Below are 21,944 nucleotides of genomic sequence, written 5' to 3'. Positions count from 1 at the left end.
TTGGCATTTCACGAATGGCTTTAATCTTTGCCGGGTCTATCTCGATACCCTTCTTACTGACAATGAATCCCAACAACTTTCCGGCAGGGGCCCCGAATGCACACTTTGCAGGGTTTAGTTTCAAATCATATCTTCTCAATCTTTCGAATAACCTTTCCAAATCAATCAGATGATCCTCCGCTCTCTTGGATTTGATGATGATGTCGTCCACATAAACCTCTATCTCCTTATGAATCATATCATGGAACAGGGTGGTCATGGTCCTTTGGTAAGTGGCTCCGGCATTTTTCAATCCAAATGGCATTACTCGGTAGCAAAAAGTCCCCCATGGCGTGATAAAAACAGTTTTCTCCCTATCTTCCTCTGCCATTAAAATCTAGTGATATCCGGCAAAGCAATCAGCAAAAGATTCAATTTCATGTCCTACGGTATTGTCCAGAAGAATATGAATGTTCGACAATGGAAAATCATCTTTCGGGCTGGCTTTATTAAGATCCCTGTAATCGACACAGACTCGCACTTCTCATAAATACAATAGTAAGTAAGTTAAAACAATTTGGACAATAAACACTGTGCATTTCATTGAAATTCAAAGTAAAGGATAACATCATGACATGCTACTTAACAAGAAATTTAACGCAAGGCTTGCATTGGAAAACATTTGATTAAAAAATATTTACAAACTTGAAAGACAAAAGATAAGTAGTATGAACGATTTGTCTCATGTCGACCAAAGGCAATCCCCTAATTTACCGAAATTCCCTGCAGGAGGGAAGGAGATCACTGGTCCAGTTCTTCATTGCTTCAATAGGCACCTCTGGAAATCCTGGGTCCTCCAACGGGTCCCCTTCAGAAATAACCCCCACAAATAGCTCAGATAATCCAACCTCCACTTCCTCGATCGGGTCTACCTCAGATCTAATCACCTCTGATTGGTAAGGAAAAGTACAGTACAACGGTGGGATGCTCATGATAAGTTGCTTCCCTTCCTTCTCCGCCCTTTTGCGATCCGACATTTCTTTCTTATCTCTGACAGTAGGTTGAAACCCTAATCCAGAGGTATTCTTCTTTCCTTGAAGTTCTATTGGCTCCAAGACCCCTTGTAGGTTGCGCACAAGACCCTTGCCTATTTCATAACCTCCTCGAATCAGCTCTTTGGCCATCATAACGCTGGCTTCAGGTAAATTCATTTCCACTGCCGCCTTGTCCTTGGATGCCCTACCCACAGAAACAATGTCAGCTACATGGTGAGAGGAAACCAGAGCTTTTCTATCGCTATCATCTTCCGATGCAGGATTGATGATCATAGTGCAGTCTTCCTCAGCAAATATCGTAATCAACTGGCCATTCACCACAAATCTCAACATTTGATGGAGTGAAGAAGGTATAGCGCCTGAAGTATGAATCCAAGGCCGTCCGAGAAGAACATTATAAACACTTGAGAAGTCCATGACTTGGCACATAACTTGAAACTGGGCAGGTCCGATTTCCCGCACCAAATCCACTTCCCCCATTGATTCTCTTTTTGCACCATCAAATCCTCTCACCACAATGGCAGATGGCCGAAGTTTAGCTTCCTGAAATCCCAACTTAACCAAAGTGTTCCAAGGACAGATATTAAGAGTAGATCCATTGTCTATCAAGACCCTTGGCAATAACTTCCCATTACAACGGACTGAGATATACAATGCTTTATTGTGTCCAATCCCATCCGAAGTCAAATCTTCATCAGAAAAAGAAATTTGATTTGAAGCCAAAACATGTTCGACTATATGAGTGAATTTATCCACAGGAATATTCTTAGGCACTTAAGCCTCAGTTAGGACCTTGAGTAAAGCTTCTTGATGAAGTTCCGAGGTTAGAAGCAAATTCAATATAGAAACTTGAGCGGGTATCTTGTCCAATTGCTCGACCACCTTATACTCACTTTTCTTCAGCATCTTAAGGAAATTGAAGGCCTCTTCATCAGTCACAGTTGGTCTTGTCGGAACAGCATTTTCTTTCGCTTTTGAGGGCTCATCAACTGCGGGTTCCCCTATGATTCTTCCAGATCTAGTAATGGCGTCCACTTCCTTTCTGGACACCTTTTCTCCTCCAATTAATAGCGTGGGCTCGCTATAATTCCACGGGACCTCTTGTAGATTAAGAATAGGAGGTTGCTCATGCAATTCAAGTACCACCAGCTCTGAAGGCTCACATTCGAAAGGTATCATTTCCAAAATAAATGGATCGGTATTTTCCTTGACTTCATAGGCTTCCTCCTCCAGTATGAATGGTTCTCCGATGACTCCCATTATCTCGGCTTCGTCCACAATGAATTGTGTAGGTTCCTCAATCTCTTCATTAATAGTAATAACTCCCATGGTGTCCTTGTGTGTAGGAAGAGGATTTTTGCTAACATTTGGACCTTGTTCGTCCCTCCTCCTTAGGACTATGTCTCCGGATTCAATCATGTCTTGAATTTCATGCTTAAGCGCCCAGCAATTGGCAGTTGAATGTCCAGGGGCTCCTGAATGGTAGGCACAAAATGATTGAGGATCGTAACCAATGGGAAATCCTTTGGAATAGGTTTTAGGGGGTACTGTACCAATCTTCCCAGCAGCTTTCAATTGCTCATATAACTGGTCAACAGGCCGACCTAGATTGGTAAAGGTTCGGTATGGGGTTGGATTTTGGGTGTCACTGGTTTGTTGATAGTGGTAATTTGGGTTGGAAGGTGGAATAGGTCTTGGGTTGAAAGAAGGGAGCGGTCTAATTTGGAAGTTTGGTGGGGAAATGTGAAATGGCGTTGGCGGTGTGTTTGGGTAATTTGGTCGAGGACGGGGGTAGTTGATTGTGGTATTGTAAACAGGTCGCGGGCGTGGTTGGTATAAATAACGGGGTGAATAGGCGGAATTTTGTTGGTATCTAGGCCGGGAAGAAGAACCTTGGTTCCAAACAAAGGAAGCTTCCTCATCTTTCTTTTTAAATTGAGACTTTTTACTGCTGCTGTTTTGGCTTTGCATAGCTTCCAACTGCGACTTTAAAACTGAAACATTAACAATCTTGCCTGCCCTCATAAACTCGTCATACTCTTCCAATTTGTTGACAATCTCAGCAAAGGAACACCCAGTCATACGGAAAATCTCTTCAAAGTAGGGCGGGTCATGAGCTTTGATGAACGTGCGAACAATTTCATTTTCGGTCATGGGAGGCTCCAACTTAGCGGCCAGCTTCCTCCATCTTTTTGCATACGTCTTATGGTCCTCCGATGGTTTCCTCTTGGTTCCCTCTAATGTGGTCCTCGTCGGAGCGAGCTCGCAATTGTATTCATACTGCCTTACAAAAGCGGTTGACAAATCCATCCAAGATCTCATATCCTTAGGCTTCAAATTTGAATACCAATCCAACGCGTCGCCTTCTAGACTCTCGGGAAATAAACGTACAGGCAGATTCTCATCATCTATCGGCTTTCCAAGTTTGTTTGCAAACATCCGAAGGTGTGTTTTGGGATTGCCAGTTCCATCGTACTTGGTAAATTTAGGTGCTTTAAAACCCATTGGCAATTGCATATCCGGAAACAGGCATAGCTCGTTGGAGTCTAGACCTCCTTGCTTGCTCAAACCTTGGCTTTTCCTAATAAATTCCTCAAACCGATCCAATCTTTTTAGCAAGTTCTTATCAACCAGCTCGGATGATTCCCCAGCTTCAGCTTTCTCTTGGGCGGCGGTATCTAAGGTGAATGGCTCAGCGATGGAGTAGTAATGTGGTCCCTGGGGTTCGAATGGCATGCTCATAGTGATTGGCGGATAATTCTGGGGAATTTGGGCATGAGAAGGGTTAATTTGGATGTTAGGTGCATAAGTAGGTGGTGGGCCATGAGTGGGATAGGTAAAGGCTTCTTCAGGTGGATTCATAACTTGTGAAGTAACAGAGGTTTGAGTATAAGGCAAGAGTATGGGTTCAGATTGGCCAGGGGGTAAGGGTTCATGTTGTTGCTCACCGCTAGCACACCCAGTGACCAATTGGTCAATCACGCGCCGTTGGGCCATCATTTCAACGCTTAGCTCATTAAATCGGTTTAGAACTTCATTCAGCTGAGCTCCCAGATTCGCCAAGTCAGTTGCTGATGTTGTTGCGGGCCTATCAGATGATTCTGGATGGGTACTCATGTTTACACTATCTCTTGAAGCTCGGCTACGCGATCGGGTGATAATGGGGCTTTTTCGGGTAGCTATATTTGCAATTACTACCTGAAAACGTAGGAAAATCCCTGTTAAAAGCCCATCTCGATCGACTGTTATTAAGAAGAAAGAAAAAGAAAAAGAAAAAGACAAGAGTTAGTAACAATTAGAGTAACACGGATGCATGCCCTATTGGGGGCTCCTTTTGTGCCAGGGGTAGGCCTAATATGATGCAACACCTTCAAAGTGGGACCCGTTTACTAAACCTGCTTTTGACCACCACTTTACACAGAAGAGAAATCATCTCAAAATATCAAACTTTTCATTGATGAACATCATTTACAACATCCCTTGGAGACGGTTTCGTACAAAATCACTGAACCTCTTTAACCTATCTATTACAGCATCCTTAGATTCTCTGGCGTACGGGTTTCTCATTCGTCCAGCTTCATTGTATAATTCTCCGCATTTCCTTTTCAACTCCCGATGTTTTTCTTGCATCTTCTCACAGGCCTCCTTGTGTTTCTCGGCTATCTCTTGGTGAACTTTAACGGATTCTTTCAGTTGCAGGTTTTCTCTATCCTTGGCTTCGATAATAGCCTTCAATCTCTTGACCTCCTCGGATGGTTGAGCTTGCGGTCCTTGCATCTCCAAACCCTTGAGCCAATCTTCATATTGCGGTGTGACTAAACCCTTTTGTTTGAGTTCCGGAATGTACTTGACGCGCTCGTCGTCGGACAACGTTTCCCAGGCCTCAGTAATAGGGATCTTCATCGGAATTTCTTTCGGATATATCCCTTTGTCGAAAATGATGATAAATGTAGTCAGATCAACTGCATGTGGCACCTCTTGGACACGTCCTAATTGTCGGAGAAACCTCTTCGGATTGTATGCCATGATACCCTGAGTACCCAATAAAGGAACGAACTCGGATGCCTTGGTGCGAAGAACGGGTTTGACACAATTGGTCCAATCCAATACCCATCTAACATTTTGATTGGTCACATTTGTCAAGAAATCCACAAACTCTGATGCATTACACGGCAGACTATTTCTATTAACCCTCTTGTGATGTGTGATTATCCAGTTGTACCCAGACATTGGTAGACTCTCGAGAATAGACGATCGTGTCATGAAGTGCTCCATACCCCATACATGTAAGATCAAATTTGAACCACAAAAGAACTTTTTCCCTCTCTGACAGGTAGTGCAAGCTACGAAGATATCGGCCAAAATAGTTGGAATAATAGAACATTGCTTATCTTTTACTCCTAGAAACAGGTCATACAAGATTTTAGTGAGTTTAAAGGCTATCTTTTTGTCTTTCCTAGGGAAAAAATAGGTTCCAGCCATAACCAATCCATACACCCAAACTCTCTTTCGTTCCCATATTTCCTTGGAAGTAAACGAGAAATCTCCCAGGTGCCTCTCAAAACCATCCCTTAATGCAAATCGATCAAATAAGAACTTTGCCTCTATATTTTGGTCCGACCCTTGAATTACTGATTCCTTTAATCCGGTGAAACGACAAAATTCGGCCTTGTTAGACACTAATGGAAATATCACGACAGTTCCCTGAATCGGCAAATTGAGAAATCCAGCGACCTCCTCAATTGTTATGGTCATTTCCCTTTTCCCCAATCTAAAAGCGGAACAAGTGGGGTCCCATAGATGCACCAAAGCTTCTACCAAATAGCCGTCGGACTTAATGTCCTTGAAATCCCCGATTTGTCCTAATCGAGCGGCTACTTGGTTAATCTCACTGGGTGAAAGCAACGAGGCCATCTTTGTACCTCAAACGGTACTACTAACATCTGTTGGATCCGACGAGGACTTTCCATCTAGAAACAAAAGCCGGTGTCAAATACCTTACCTACAGGTCCCACTTTTCTGGTTAAAACATGAATTTAAACGTGCAAATCCCAAGATAGGGTTAAATACCCACGGGAATATAGGGTTGGCTTATCCCTAATGTGGGATTCCCTGAATGGCATTCCCTCTAGGGTTTATGCATGATGCCATTTTATCAAAGCGCGTAAATATGCAGTACACAAAGGAAACGTGACCTAAAGGAACCCCTTTTTTGTATACCGGGTTGAGCCTAAAATGAAATGTATTCATGTTACAAATGCGAAGCATTGAATTTAAATGTGTCACATCAAATAAGGTAGGCTCCTAGAGAGTACCATGCCAGGACTCTTATTTTCTAGGGCTTATGAATGCAATGGAGACAAAAACCAGGAAAAGTTAGTTCAATCAGATAAATACGCATAACACATTGTAGCAATACAAAAAGGTAAAGCAATAAAAGGAAAAGGGGGGTTGGATCCCTCCCCTCGTGAATAGTATCCCTAATAGGGTAAGACAGACTCTACCCTAGGTAAACTATCATGGATGCATGCGGTATTGGCTCACTAATGCATCTAGACTCGATAGGTTTTAGGTCCCCAAGCCTTCAGACTTGGAAACCAAAGGTCATAAATCCCAAGGTTCTTTGTCGGTGGCTCGAGCGATTCCCCAGACACTGCTACGCACACGTCGTGTCACGGCCACATGTCTGAGCGAATCTATCAAAAATCCTCAATCTTCGACTAAAAGTTGAAGGCTATCAACCCAAAGTTTAAAATGGAAGATTGAGTGACCCCTCGAACCATGCTACGCACACGTCGTGTCACTGTCACATGTCCAAGTGGGTCGCCTAATCCTAATAGGGAAGAATGGCGTGACAAGCCAGTAAAAGAAAAAATAAATCAGGGATAAAAGTAAAGCGTATGCACGTATGCTAGTGCTCGTTTGGAGGGGAGGGATCGAGAACTAACGCGAGGCTCTAGGGTAATATCCCCCACCCAAATGCAATGCAAATCGCGGGATCACATAGATAAACCATTCATCCATCAAATCGATCGTACGCAAATGTGTGAGGGAGTGAGTTGATACGCGCGAAATGCAAAACCCTAAAAAAGGAAAAATACAACCCTAAACATCCAAATGCGATATATGGAAAGGTTAAAAGAAGAAAAAGATTGACTAAATCAAATTTGCTCGGACTCTCTAAGTCCCCAGTGGAGTCGCCAGCTGTCGTGCCCCATTTTTTATATAAATGAATGGTTTAAAAAGTGAATTTTTGATTGAAAAAATGATTTTTTGATTTAAAAAGAAAATGGGCCTAAATGGAGTTTGAAAGTGCGATGATTTGGGCCCAAATTATAGTTTAAAAGGGTTTTTGAATAAAAATTGGAGTCGCCACTTGGTATAGAATTAAGGTGTACCAAGTCACATAAAATGAATTTTCAAAGGAAAAAGTAGAAAAAAACCCCTTTTAAACGACTCCTAGTCTACGTAAACCAAAAAAAAAAGGTTCGGGAGTCACATTTGAAGAAAGGGAAGGCAAGGATAAAAATCCGAGGCACCCTTTCGACCTAGCCAAGACTAGTTGCGTGATTTAGTCAAAGATTTTCTTATTTTAACCTAAAGATTTATCACATTTGGATGTACTATATGAATGCAAACCCCAGACCTAGGGGGGCATCCGGGGGCAAAGTTTCTCTTCAAAGCTTGAATGGTGCCAATCACATTAATTGTGACGCCCAATAGTGACTCTTTGGAGAAGTCATGAATAATGCAAAAATATGAGACTCCAAGAAAAGAAAAAGGATAAAGTAATTATAGAAATATACATGTCTTAAAGGAGTGCATCATGTCGGGTACGGGGGACTAATGTTCATGACTCAATTTTCCCTTTTAATAGAGGGAATACGAGCGTGCTAAGGCTAGAAAGCCAAACTCGTCCATATCCCATATTCAAGGGGTTTTCCTAATCTAGCATGCAAATGATTTAACCTAGTTTCTATTTCCTAAATGAAATGCAAGTCTAATGTTATGTTTCATACAAAGGGGTAAGGAATATATATATATAAGGAAAAATATGGAATAAGGGATATAAGTAGAAGAGAATATGGGATAAAGGTTGTACATATATAAGAAAGTGTCATGCAACATGGTAAAACCCTAAAAAGTGAAAACATGCATGAGATGAAGTGATTTTAGCACACAACCATGATCTAACGCTCGAGGGGCTCCTAAGGGTCTAGCGTTGGACTAGCCCATGTCTACAATTTCTCACTAGCATTGAACTAGTGAGAAAAGTCAGAACAAAGGGCCACAACTAGCGTTGGACTAGTGTGGATTCGAGAGATTGACCACAACTAGCATTGGACTAGTGTGGTGACGTCACACATCGGTTTCAATCAGATAAAACACCCCAAACAGATCACACTAGTGTGGTGACGTCACACATGGCATCCCATTCAAATGGCAAGCAGATCAACACCCCAAACAGACAAAACACCGGCAACCAAAAGGGAAGGAAAGGCTGTCTGCATTCAGAATGAAACTACACCTAAGGCCACTGTCTATGAGCACAAAACTTCAGCTAATGTGTCAAAATGCAGCAACAGGCATTAAACAAATGCCATGTTGCGGTCTGCTGTTATGCCGCACAGTGTTGCTTTAAATCGCAGCAAGCACATACATGGGATACCATCAAACAACAAACAAAACCCAAAAGGGAGTTCAAGCCATTCCCGAAACTTTAGCAACCCAAAAGATCGAATTTTGTCAAAATTGCTGCAACAAACCGAAAGCTACAAGCTTGTTAAAGCAAAAATTATTCTACGCTTAAATGTCAACCAAACACACTCTAAACTCAAGCCATGACATTAACAAAGACAGTTTTCAACTCTCAACATAAAAAACTAGGATTTAAACACCTAAAAGGGTCAAAATACAAGAACATGCCAATCTGGAAATTTTCTTTTGCCACTTGTGTCTTCATTTCTAAATTCTAGATTTCATTATCATGATGCAAATCAAGTCCGAGTCAACAAAATATGCACCTATTATACTTATCACTGCCAAGAAACCAATGCGAACAGGCAACATACATAATAGCAACGGACGAAACATCAAAACTGTGTGATATCTTTCTATAACCCTGAATCTGAAACAAAATGATCTAAATACAATCTCATAGATGATCTAAGATTCTACCTCAAAACCCCAGTCCAACCTATCAGATTCACACAGAAACAGGTATGAAGAGGAAACTTCAGTACATCCATCAAGTAAACTAAGAACAAAACAGGTCAAAGACATCACCTTTATCCTTTCCAAAGGCAAAACCAAAGCTGGGATGACCAAAAAGGGGTCGCTGCTCAATCCAAAACCCTCTCTTTCTGGTTCTGCTACTCTTCCGTTCTTCCTTACTTTCTTTCTCCCTCTTGGTCTCTCTCTTTCACTATGGTTTTCCTTGCTGTTTTCCTTGGCTCCTGGTCTAACTCCTTAGCCGTCACTCTCCTGCTCAACCCTTTCTTTTTTTCAGTTTCTCATTTTCTCCACTATTTGCTAAAGCTCTTCCTTTTTCTGCTCAGTTTTTTCCGTTCCCCCTTCTCTCAACTTTCTCAGTTCTTTTTCTATCTCTTCAGCCGTCACCCCTCTAGATTCTCTCTGCGCTTTACGGCTCTCTTATCAGCATTCAATATCCTCAGAACCTAGCATCAATGGTCCTGGTTTTTCTGCATTTTTCTGGTATTTGGGAGCCATTTGATGGCTTCCCCTTCCAGAAGCTTCTTGATCCAATCTTTAATAGATGAGGTGTCTTGTACTAGCTTAAAAGGAAACAAACTCCGTGAGAAAACTTCACCAAAATGCCAGCTTGCCCATCTGGTACCGTGTCTGGTTCACGGTTGAAGAAGAATAGCGCACATGCTTAGCATGCGCGCGTGAACCTTTTCTTTCCTTTTTTTTTTAATAGATAATGAAATTTCAATAAAAATAAAATAAAAATAAATAAATGCTAAAAGATTGAACTGAAAAGAAAAGAAAATAAAGGAAATTTCGTGAACAATTTTTCTTCTTTTTTTTTCAATCAATTACTTAATAAAAAGAAAATGGGGGTTTTGTTTGCTTGAGCCAAACTGAATTTGTTTCGTGTGGTTCCTTGGGGGGGAGGAGTTACAGAAGAAAGAATGCAGAAGAAAACTGCAAGAGCTTCGGGCAGGATGCATGATAATTTCTGAGCTTTTTATTTTATTTTATTATTTTAGCTCCCTAACTTTTGTCTAATCGCATTATGGCCCAGAACCTTCTGTAATTGAACCATTCAGGTCCCTTATTTGAGTGCACTTAACCCTTTAGTTTGTATATAATACTCTTGTAGCCCAAAATCTGGAAAAATCGCACTAATTTCGCCCTTTTAAGTTTAATCCTCTGTTTGCACATTTTATGTGACTTTTTGGATAGATTAATTCTGGGATTTAATGCATAATCGGAGCTTAGTACTTTTTTTAGTTGGGTTTTTGTCTTGTTGGATTTTCATAAAACAAGATGAGGTTTGGTTTGGAATTGCTTGTTTGGGTTTGACAAATGGATTGATGATTTATTTTTCTGGGTTGGTGATATGGGTTTGAGGGATTGAGGGTTGTTTCATTTTCGTGAAAAATGAAAATAACATAAACAAAAATAACATTTTAAGTAAAATCAAACAAAAAAAGCAAAACTAGGAATAAAAGATAAAATAAAAGTCTAAAAAAATTTATTGTGTTTGATTGATGATTTTCCCTTTTTTTCCAATGAATTAATTAATAATAGTAAAACAATTTTCTTAGGAAAAATTAAAACAAAACTAATTAAATAAATAAAAGAAAAAGAAAAAGAAAGGCTAAAAATTTGGTGTCTACACTGTGTGGATACAGAAACGAAAGCCTAAAGCATCATCCCAAATTCTCAAAACAAATAAGAGTAATTAACATTTTTACTTTCAACTACATGTGAATTGAATTCGATTAGACAAATTAAACTTTTTCAAAGTAAAACTTGCCACACTTTGAAGTTTATCAACCTAGTTGATTGATTCCGGAGGATTGATAGAATTGGACAAAATATGAATAGCAAAAATGAAAGAGAAAAAGTATCGTGCTTGGTTTTTTAAGACAAACTAACATGTTCGAGTGACCCCTTCGATTTCAATTTCAAGCATTCTCATTGAATTGTATAGGCCGTAAATCTAGTGCATGTAAAAGTTTTAGAAAGCTAAACATATAAATTTCATGCAAGAGAGGACAAAATTGGGAATCTCAACTTAGTCTTGTTTCTTGAGATCCATCATGAAGTCTCTGTATAAGCTAAAAAAGAATGGAATGCACATAAATATATGCAAAACTGCAAACAAGTATAGTCTAAATGAAGAACTTTATTATTACAAATGTTTGAAACAGAAAATTTTGCTAAATTAGAATACAAATGAGTAACGAAAAATCTCTAAAGAACTCCCTTTTACACATACACATACTTTCTCTCTCTTTTTTCTTTTGGAATAAAATATGTTAGAAACAACAAATTAAAAATTTTTTTGACAAACAATTATATCATAAAATCTTTTAGATACTTTAAACTGGCGCTTCCAGATGAATTCTCCATGTTTTGCATTGTAAGACCCACCCAAGAATCAAGTAATACTTCCAATTTTTCAAAATTTATCAGACCAAAATTGTTGGCAAAAGCATCTTTTATGAATGCAGGGGAGGGAAAAAAAGAAAAAGAAAAATATCCAGAGTTAGTAAACAAAACTGCAAATCCGGTATGCATGTCCTATAGGGAGCCCTTTGATGCCAAGGGTTAACCTAGCATGAAAAATGCAATCCTCTAGGGCAAGCACCATACAATACCTATGGATCCAATCAATTTATTGACATTCGACTAAAAAGAAATATGAAAATTTGGCTAATTGAAACGACAGGAGACATTTGACCTAACAAGATTAGGACAAAGTCTGAATGAATTAACTGATTTGGTTGACACATGAAGAGATGTTAAAAGTCAGTTTAGCATACAAAATCCTACTCTTGAAAAGATTGCAATGTCTCAACTAACTTCTTCGATGAAGCATGGATTGAAACCCTAAAAGTGAATAAATTTATCAAATGAATTGGATGAAATTGATGGTTTACTCAAAAATCGACTGGATTGCCTTAAAAGAGAATAAACTAGTCAAATGAATTGGATGGAATTGATGGTTTACTCATAGATTGACTGGATTGCCCGCCCATTTGTATTTCAAATCTCACAATTTTCGCTGCAATGTATTAGTCTATGGACCTTCTAAAATCAGGATTTGGCCTTGATCTATTCATTATCTCAACAATGAAGACTCATTTGTAAGCTTCTTCAACTTAGTGTCCTTACACAAAGGACTTTACCAACTTTGATAAAAATGGCCAAAAAGTGATTAGTAGATACCCATACTCCAATATGCAAAACCAGTTCCATCATTTCAATGCCATCGTCATGGAAAGGATCGGATCGTACCTTATCTTGTGTACTATCTCTTTGGATGGTATAAAAATATAAATGTGCAAGTGCCATTGGATTATATATCTGAAACAAAAGGATAGTTTACTTCTAATACGGGATTCCCTCTATGGTTAATGTACGATGACAGTTTATTAAAGCACAATAAATATGCAACACGATACTCAAAACATGATCTAAAGGTGCCTCATTTGAATGCCAGGGTAAACCTAAAAATGATATGCAATATATATGCATAGTACTACAGTGATAGATTGAAATTTAAACGTGTTATTTATAAAAGGCGGTTTGCACTAAATGAATTCCATGTCAGGACTCTTTGTGACACCCCGGATTTTGTGTAAGAAGAGAGAGTGTGAGAACCCGAAAGTTTTCTTATTTTCTAGCCATTATTTTAATTCCGTGCATACATTTTCTAGAATGAATTTTTTTAGCTATTTTTAGAAGGGAGTTAAGTTCCAAAACATTTTTCCGATATAAGTTAGTTCGTGTGATATTAGTAGTATATATTGGATGTGGGACCCGCTAGTGTGGTACGTGCGATAATGTTTGATAACTAATTGGAGTTCCGTGTTAAGGGATATTATATTACAAGATACTAGAAGACAATTAGAGGTTGGCTAGGTAATTAATCATTGGTACGCAAGAGGATAGGTAACTATAACGGTTGGGTGGTTAGTAAATTAATGAGGTGTAATTAAGCTTGTAGATTACATTAAGATGGTGATCTATGGAGTTGTAAAATCCCTCATATTTTCTTAAAATACCCTTTTATTTTGATTAAATTATTTTATAATAGCTATACTATTTATTTACATCCTCAATGGTTGAAAAAAAGACTAGAATTAAGAGTTTTCCCTTTTCATTCATCGTTAGGGTAAATTAAGGTTTTTACGTCTTTTCGTAGTGTGAGTAACAGGTACGGGGTGTGTACTAAATTTAGTGATGAAGAGTGAGTTTTAGATAAGAAAAAGTGTGTGATTAGAAGTAATAATTATAAGTTATTGAATTATAAGTGAAAACCCTAGTACGTGCGAGTTAAGGAAAAACGGTTGGAACCGACGGGTACCGTTCGTTACCGATTGAGTGCACCACTTGAATACTACATTATTACCTTAATCTCCTTGTTATTAATTGAGAAAAATCAGCCCTAAAATATCTCCTAAAGCAGCCGAAATTTGGACTAAAGAAAAGGGAGAAAAGCAAAAAAATAAGTAGCCATCTTGAGTTGACACTTGTTGGCAATCCATGGAACTTTGACCAAATGAGTTTCCTTCCTTCTTATCTTTCTTCTTGGCTCCATTCTCTTCCATTTTTCTTCCATCTTGGCCAAAAATAAGAGAGGGAAAAGGGAGAAAAACAACTTCAACTCCAACCTTGATTCTTCCTTGTTGAGCTGAAATTAACCGAACCAAACCGATTAAATTTACCTTTTGGTGCTTGGGAGGCTTGGTGTGCTGAAATTTTGGGAAGATAATGGTGTGTTTCTCACTTACAAGGGACCTTTGGAAGGTACCGTGGCTGCCTATCCCTTTTCTCTTCTTTAATCTTGTTAAAGTTTAGTTAGAAGCTCTTAATCTTGCCTTATGACGGTTAATCGGTTAGTTTTGATTGATTTGTTGGAATATGGAGCTAGGGTTTACATTTTCAGATTTGATTATAGTGATCTACCTCTTAATTGATGTTATTGAGCTAGTAATTGGTGGTTTTGATGATAGAGTACTTGTTAGATATGAATTTCTAGAGTAAAGTTGCAAATTCCAGAATTTGGAAACCAATTTGTTCTGTTCTAACCAACTTCATTCATCCATGTTAGAGACCAAATTAGGCTTAAGTCAAAACATTAAAGTTGTAGGAAATAATGTTATATAGTTTCCTATAAAATTTCAGATCAATCGGAGTACTGTAGCATGTGAAATGACCAAAATACCCTTGACTGCCAAATGTACAGTTTTGCGGGCAGTTTCTGTTTTCCTCTGAGATGTCACATTCTGGTATTGAAAATACATGAATTGGCTGTTGATGTTTTCATATGATTTGTATTTCTCTGTCTTAACTTTAAAATGGTATAAAGTGTACCCAAATCCGATAAACATAGCTCCAGTTGTGGCTAAAATACTATAAGATGTCAAATCTGATGTTTAGCTTTTGTCTTCAAAAACTGATTTTTGGTTGTTTTATTAGACTTGTGTTATAAATGGATGATTTTGGAGCCTAATTGAAAGGCTATAGTGGTAACATTGCTTGTGTGGGATTTTGGGACTGAATTGAGAAAAATAATGAAGCCATAAATGGCTGAAAAATAGGTAAACACAAAGGCCGTGCCGCCCAAATTTTTACTAGAGGTATAAACCAGCCTTCAGAGTTCTGGTTTTGTAATCTCGACCTGGATCCACTGAAAACTGGGTTGCGTTGTCTTCATGAACGTTGTAGCCCTTTGTCTTAGCTTCGAGATGATATCTAGTACACCTTGATCGAATAACCACATCTCTGGTTATTGTCAAAACCGTGTAACCCGTTTTTATATCGTTTTCATTTCCGCGCACGCGCACATGCATTTCTTTGCCATTTTTACCGTTTTGGCCGTTTTAGTCCTTACTTCCATTTGTGATGGTTGGTTGACTGATAGTTGAGTATAATCTTCTGTCACAGGCAGTGACGAACCGAACGGAGTCGGTGGACCCGTATAAAGTGCCTTGATTTACGCGCTAGCCATTTTGAGTGAGTAATTGGGTTGGTTTATATGATAAATTGTCTATGTGATTTATATATGTTGAATGGGTACTTAGGCGAGGGTGTACTTTATCTCACTCGACCTAATCCCATTCTCTGTTGTTGACTCAATATGTAAGAATACATGTTTTGTGCTGAGTAACACCCTTTTGCTGTGTGCTGTTGGGGTGATTACACGACTTGATTTGAACCCCCTGTGCTGTGTGCTGTTGGGGTGAGTACTTTGTTGAGAGATACATCTATTGAGAGATTGGATATCTCAGGACTTGGTTCCATCCCGATTCTAAGGGTAGAGGGACTATTCGAGCCAGCCGGGGCTTGGTCGAAGTTAGTTCCATGCTAACCTTGGGGTTTCGTTCTTTGTTAAAGCTTTGTTTAAAGCTAAGTGATTTATTTTGCTCGAGCTGCTGTGTGTTGTTGACTGGCCGGCGGGGGTTGATAAGGTGAATGGGGAAAGTAAGTGGAGTCTACAGACCATGAGTATTTTGGTTGACAGAGTGTCAACAGGCGTTCAAGCTCAGGGAATTGAACTGGTTTTGAAGCCACCCGTATCCTACTATTGTGATGTTACATTTCTATCTATTGATGTGAAATATCTTGGTTTACATGTTTATTTGGATGTAATTTTACGTTTTTACCCCCGATTATTCACTAAGCATATAGCTTACCCCATTCCATTTGTTTTCCTTAGCAGGGGGTACGAGCGAGGCGTGAGACTTGTACAAAATAGTCTAGTTTTGAAATTTTGAATTGCACTCGCGCTAGCTCCCGACTAGGGTTGATTGGACTTGGATTGTAAACACGTTAATGTATTTGGGCGTGTATAAGCCTTTTAGCTGAATCTGAGCATCAATATATATATTAAGTTTGAACTTGTTGCGTCACTTATTTGCTATGAATGTAAGTTATTTTCTCGAGTTTCGAGTGAGTGAGTCCTGGCGAGAGTTGGGCAGGCGATCCGCTAAACCCTTTGGTACGCCCTAGGGGAAGGTGCGGTCATCACACTCTTATTTCTAAACCTTATGAATGCGAGAAAAGAGAGAAAAAATGAGGTTAGCTCAATTGATAAATAACATATAAGACATTGGAGCAACCAAATAATACAGAAATATAAGATAAAAAAAGAAAGAGGGGTAGAATCCCTCCCCTCATATTTAGTGTCCCTAATAGGGTAAGGTAGACTATCCTAAGTGATTTCTAAATGGATGCATGAGGTTGGAATTCACTAATATATGTAGATTCGATAAAGTTTTAGATCCCCAAGCTTTCAGACCAAAAGGCAAAGGGTTATCAATCCCAAGGCTTCCAGTTGGTGGCTTGAGTGATCCCCTAAGTATTGCTATCGGCGCAAAGCACATCATCCGTATATCCAGGGAAATTAATCCTAATCCTACAAGGAAATATGGGATGGTGCCCATGAAAAATAAAAACGGGATAAAAATAATGGATGCACGTATGAAGTGCTTTCTTCGAGAGGAGGGATTAAGTATCATTAATGTGTGTGAAGGCTTTAAGGTTAACTATACCCTCCAACCACGATGCAAAGCGCGATACAAGTAAATAAATACAAATAAATAAACAAAAGTAAATAAATAAACCATTTATCATATACACGAAAAATGAGAAACAGATACGATTGTGAAATGCAAAAGATCGTAAAAAGAAAAATGCTATCTAAGACATCCAAATATTATAAGCAAAAGGATTAGAAAGGGAAAAGACGACTAAACCAAGTGTTCAAACTCTCTAGTGGTCCCCCAATGGAGTCGCCAAATTATTGTGTCCAATTTTTTGCAACAAAAAAGTTTTTACAAAAATTGTGTAGACACCAAAGTTTTAGGGTATTTTGTTTATTATTATTATTTTTTTATTATTTTTTTAGTTTTATTTACTTTTAGTCTTTTATTTTTATTTTTAAGCCATTTTAGCATAGAATTTACCGAAAGAAAATCATTCACAAAAAAATATGCTTTATTTCTTTTAGATTTGAGTTTACTATTATTTACTTAAAAAAAAAGAAAAAAGAAAAATCTTAGCTTTGTTGTCTTTTATTCCTAGTTTTGTTCATTTTATCCGATTTTATTTAAATTGTTGTTTTCTTTACTTAATATTATTTTCATTTTAATTAAATTATTACCTCAAAAAAAAAGGAAAAGGAAGCTGCACATGTAGCAGCATGAAAAAATATCATTTTCACTACCTTTTTTTTTTTCCGCGGGAGATTTTTCTGGTTCTTTCTTTTCTCCCAATGGATCGGATGGCTGAAGTTTGGGTAGAAACCAACCCTTCATCCTCACCTTTGAGGTGAGGGTTTAGGGGTTATGGGTTCCTATAAAAGGAATAGCCACAGCCAAGAAAAGGGAGAGCGAGAGGGAGTGTGTGTGTGATGAAAGAAAGAAAAACCAGCAAAGGAAGGGGGAGTGAAGAGAGGACGGCTATACAATCTGAGAGTAAGTGGGCGGCGGCTAGAGAGCTAGAGAGAAAGGGAGCTTGGAGAGCAAGAGAGAGTGAGAGAGAGTCTGAGGTTTGAGAGAGGAGAAGTGTAGCGGCTGAGTGAACCTAGGAGAGAGTTAGGAGAAAAGATAGAAAGAAAAAGAACCAGAAAAGGGGAGGTCGACGGGGAAACAAGCTGGGACGGAAGAGAAGAAATCAAAAGGAAAATAGGCGGTGAAAAGGCAAAGGAGGAAGGTTTCGAAGGGAGTATTCGGCTGAAACCAAAGGGAGAAAGCAAGGAAAAGCAGCTGCAGGACAGAAGGAAAGTGGCAAAACCAGGAAAAGACGATTTGACTGAGCAAAGATTTCATCTTCTAAATCAAGCTTTGATCAAAAGCTAAAGGTGATGTTTTTTCTACTCTGGAGCCATTTATAAGCTGTTGGATTATGATAGAATGCTGAAAGTTTTTGTCTTTACGCTTGTGTCGTTTCCCTTTATGAATCCTGTCTGCAAAATCTGGTTGGAATGGATGAATCCATGAGTATTGGCTGGATTTTAGAGACAGCAGTTAGAGTTTTCTCTGTAGGATTGTATGATGAGTTTCGTAAAGCTGTCCGTTTAATGTTTATGAACGATCTTTATGCGTTTGAATGGACAAACCCAGAAAGTGACACAATACTTCAGGGAATTCTGTTTGATGTTTCCTCCTGGCCTGTTTGCATAAGTTTGGTGAATCTCGTTTTCTTGACCATTTTTTGATCCCAGGATCTGTTTCCCTCACCTTTAAAAGTAGAAAGCTTGACTAATATTCAGTTTTGTAGAATGATATTTACATGGTCTTTATGTTGTGATGTTCATGGGTCTCATGGAAGAAAGAGAACCAGTTTCTGATGCTATCAAAAAAGGGCTTAGATGATTTGGTTGTGTCAATGCTTTGTACCAGTTTGATGCTTGATATCTCAATGGGTCGACTGAAAAGTGTAGTTTTGAATAAACACATCTAGGGCTCATTAGAAAACTGATTTCGTTTCTTTGTTGTTGCATGCTCACCCATTTGGTTTTCCGTTTGACCTGCAATGACTGGCTTCTTGCAGTAGGATTGTATTAGTGCTGAAGTTTATTGGATTTTGGGGTAAATAAGTTTGCTGGTTTGGGTCTGAAAATACGGGAAAATGTAACAAGTTGTAAATTGATAGCAGAAAAATCACAGCAACAAACCTGTGAATGTATTCCGAACCTGCTAGTTTCATCATCTTAGATTTCCTTTGCTTGCACGTTTAATTTTGTGTGTCATGCTTGTTTTATGGGAGTTTGGTTTCAAAGCAGTGTTTAAAGTCCTAGCAAAACTTTTTGTGGTTGCTAACAAGCTGCAAAGTTTTAAAACCCAGAAACCAGCAATAGGAAAGCAAAGTTTGGACCATGCTGCATTTCTTTTGTGTTTTCTCGTTTCTTGGCTTGGTTCCTACTGGTTGGGATGGTTAAGGGATAGGCAGTCATGCTTAAGCTATGTTAAGATTTATGTTTGAAGATGTGTGTGAGTTTGATTAATGAATGATGAATTTTGTACGACGTTCTCGGCATTCCATCCATGCGAGTATTAAGCTGCAAAAAAAAAATAAAAATTTGCAGCAGAGCAAAGGTTGCCACACCTGCTTTGCTGTTTTTCTTTTTCGTGACCACTCACAAAGCTTTAGCCCCTTCTAATTTCTTAGTTAGTCTTGTGTGGAAAGGGGCAATGGAAGATTGGTTTGAGTTTGCATGTTTGAGTCTTTAAAACACTTGAATCATGATTCAATGCTTGCTGGAAAATGAACATTAGCTTGCTGCAAGTCTTATCTGGATGTATGCGGTGGTTTCTCTTTTGGCTCCAACATCTAGTATTTTCTGTTTAGTTAACAAATCAATCAGCTTTTTGTTATTTAGTTTGATTGCATGAATGCATCTAAGTTGGATAAAGAAATCGCATGAGAATAGTAGCGGAAGGAAAGAAATCTTATGAAGTTGCGAAACTATTATTGCAGAAGCTTTCTTCATACTAGCTTTTGCATGGTATTTGCATGGAAAAAGGATTTCAATAATTGCATCCCAACCCTTTGGTTTTTGGTTAATGCAACGTTAGCCCAAATAATTAAGTAATTTAATCAATTATGTCCCCTTTAACATGTTTTTCTTCTTTGACATGATTGAACGTGATCTTAGGGTAGAATATGCATGAATTTTAGGATATTTTTCTTCAAGGTTTACCAATTGTTAATAGATGTATAGTGTGATTTGGATTTTAGAAGATTTTTGGGTAATTTGTTGTTTAAGTATAATAGGTAGGTTTCATTTCCTCTCTTGTCAAGTTTTAGCATTTGAATTTGATAAATCCCATCTTAAGCCATTAATTTTAGTATTTCATTTTTAAACTTTCAAAATCTTTAAATTATCTTAATTAGGTCTTCGTTTGCTTTAATTCCTTACACCTGAATGGTTTATTGATGTAAAATACCTTAAGTGATTCCCTTTTGTGTTTAATTTTCATTTTTCGTGTTTAATTGTCATTTTTGTGTTTATTTTTTTTTTTTTCATGTAATTAATTGTTAATTAAGGTGATGCCTTGACCTTTTTTTTTGTCCTTGGAGGATAAATAAGTAATTTCACTCCATTAGGGCTCCATCTCCAGGGAGGTATACTCTATCCCTTATTTCTTACTTTATTTGACCCTACGTGCTCTATGTGATTTTACGTGTTTACTTGCATGCCTCTTAAATGTTTTTATTATTATTTATTTATTTATTTCATTTATTTTCTTTGTTGGCTTTAGTTTGTATATTTATTTTTAGTTCAATTTTGATCATTTGGAAGGCACTTAAATGCCAAAGTTGTAATAGCTAGGTTATTATTTTATTTATTTTATTTTATTCCGTTTCCCCCTTTTTAGATTGTAGTAGAGCCTCCCCTTTTGTAATAGATAGGGCTTGTGTGTTATATGTTTGTGTGTGCCTATATGCCTATGTGTTTAATCGCTTTCTCTAGGATTCTACATCTAGACAAGCATGCTTATGTGTTACGTGCTATGTGAAACTATGTGTTTTGCATGCCTATTTGCTTTTAGTATTATATCTGATTATGTGGATGGAATGTACGTTGCCGTGGCTAGTCCAATGCTAGTCATGGTTGTGACAACCCCACTTCTCCCAAGAGCGAACCCAAGGGTATCGGCGGGCCGCCTGCCTAGCTCGCGCCAGGACTCAAAACTTAAAGCAATAAAACTAGATAAATTGAAAGAGCACTATATACAATATATATACAATCCCAAAAGTTATATTGACATCTTCAAAAGTCTCGAGTCAACCCACTCTAATACAATATAACCACAACCAGCAGAAGATAGACCCTAAGAAGGGTCCTTATACAAACCACCAAAACAAAAACAAACATCCTAACTGTTCAACTATTACAAGCCAATCTAACTATACTAGTATACGAGCCAAAAGTCCCCGCGTCGGCCCCTGCTAAGGAAAACAAAAGGAAAGGGGTAAGCTATATGCTTAGTAAGTAAACAGGGGTGAAAGCATAAATTTCACGTAACAACAGTTACACAGTAAGAGTAAAGCAAAAGCAGAAAAGTAACATCACATAATAAGGATACAGGTGGCTCCAAAGCCAATTCATATGCCATGCGTGATCTCCTGCCGACACTCCGTCGACCACACTCAATGGTCCGTAGAACTTCACTTGTACACCCACCGACACCTTATCACCCTCACTGGCCAGTCACCTCACAAACTTGCCCGGGCGAACGAAATCACAAACTTGAGCTTGAGTCACAAGCTCGCGTCACAAACTTGGTCACCTTCTCGGTGAACCGGATTCACAAAATTGGTTCATAACATGAACCTACAAACTTGGTGACCTCAGACTAAGTTGGACTGACTTCGACCAAGCCCTAACCGGCTCGAATAGTCCAAACAGGTCTTAGATCGGGCCCACGAACTCACAAACTTTGCAAACTTCACAAACTTTACTCGAAAGTCGCCCCGAGCCACAAGCTCAAGGGTTTTGGTTCCAAAAGGTTCATATACATATGTCAAGTACAATGATACATTCAAATTAGGGTTTAGGTCGAGTGCGATAAAGTACACCCTCGCCTAAGTACCCTTTTCACATATCTCAAACACATAGCAAAGAAAACACACCAAACTGGCCTGAATACTTACCCAGAATCTGAAATAGCAAAAACACGAAGTCGGATCGAAATGAAC

General features: G+C 38.6%; 1 protein-coding gene across 1 annotated transcript; it reads right to left on the bottom strand.

Annotated features, from left to right (window-relative positions):
* Window positions 1-749: 749 nt before the first annotated feature.
* LOC140015191 (uncharacterized) lies at window positions 750-4,151 on the bottom strand. Its single transcript, XM_072067098.1, has 2 exons — window positions 1,928-4,151; window positions 750-1,723 (listed from the first exon to the last, which is right to left on the bottom strand). The coding sequence occupies exons 1-2, from the start codon at window positions 4,149-4,151 to the stop codon at window positions 750-752; spliced, it is 3,198 nt and encodes a 1,065-aa protein (XP_071923199.1).
* Window positions 4,152-21,944: the final 17,793 nt, after the last annotated feature.

This window comes from Coffea arabica, chromosome 10e, assembly GCF_036785885.1.
Source record: "Coffea arabica cultivar ET-39 chromosome 10e, Coffea Arabica ET-39 HiFi, whole genome shotgun sequence".
NCBI classification, from domain to species: Eukaryota; Viridiplantae; Streptophyta; class Magnoliopsida; order Gentianales; family Rubiaceae; genus Coffea; species Coffea arabica.
The sequence above is the reverse complement of the archived record's forward strand: the minus strand, read 5'-3'. Positions and strand labels throughout refer to the sequence as shown.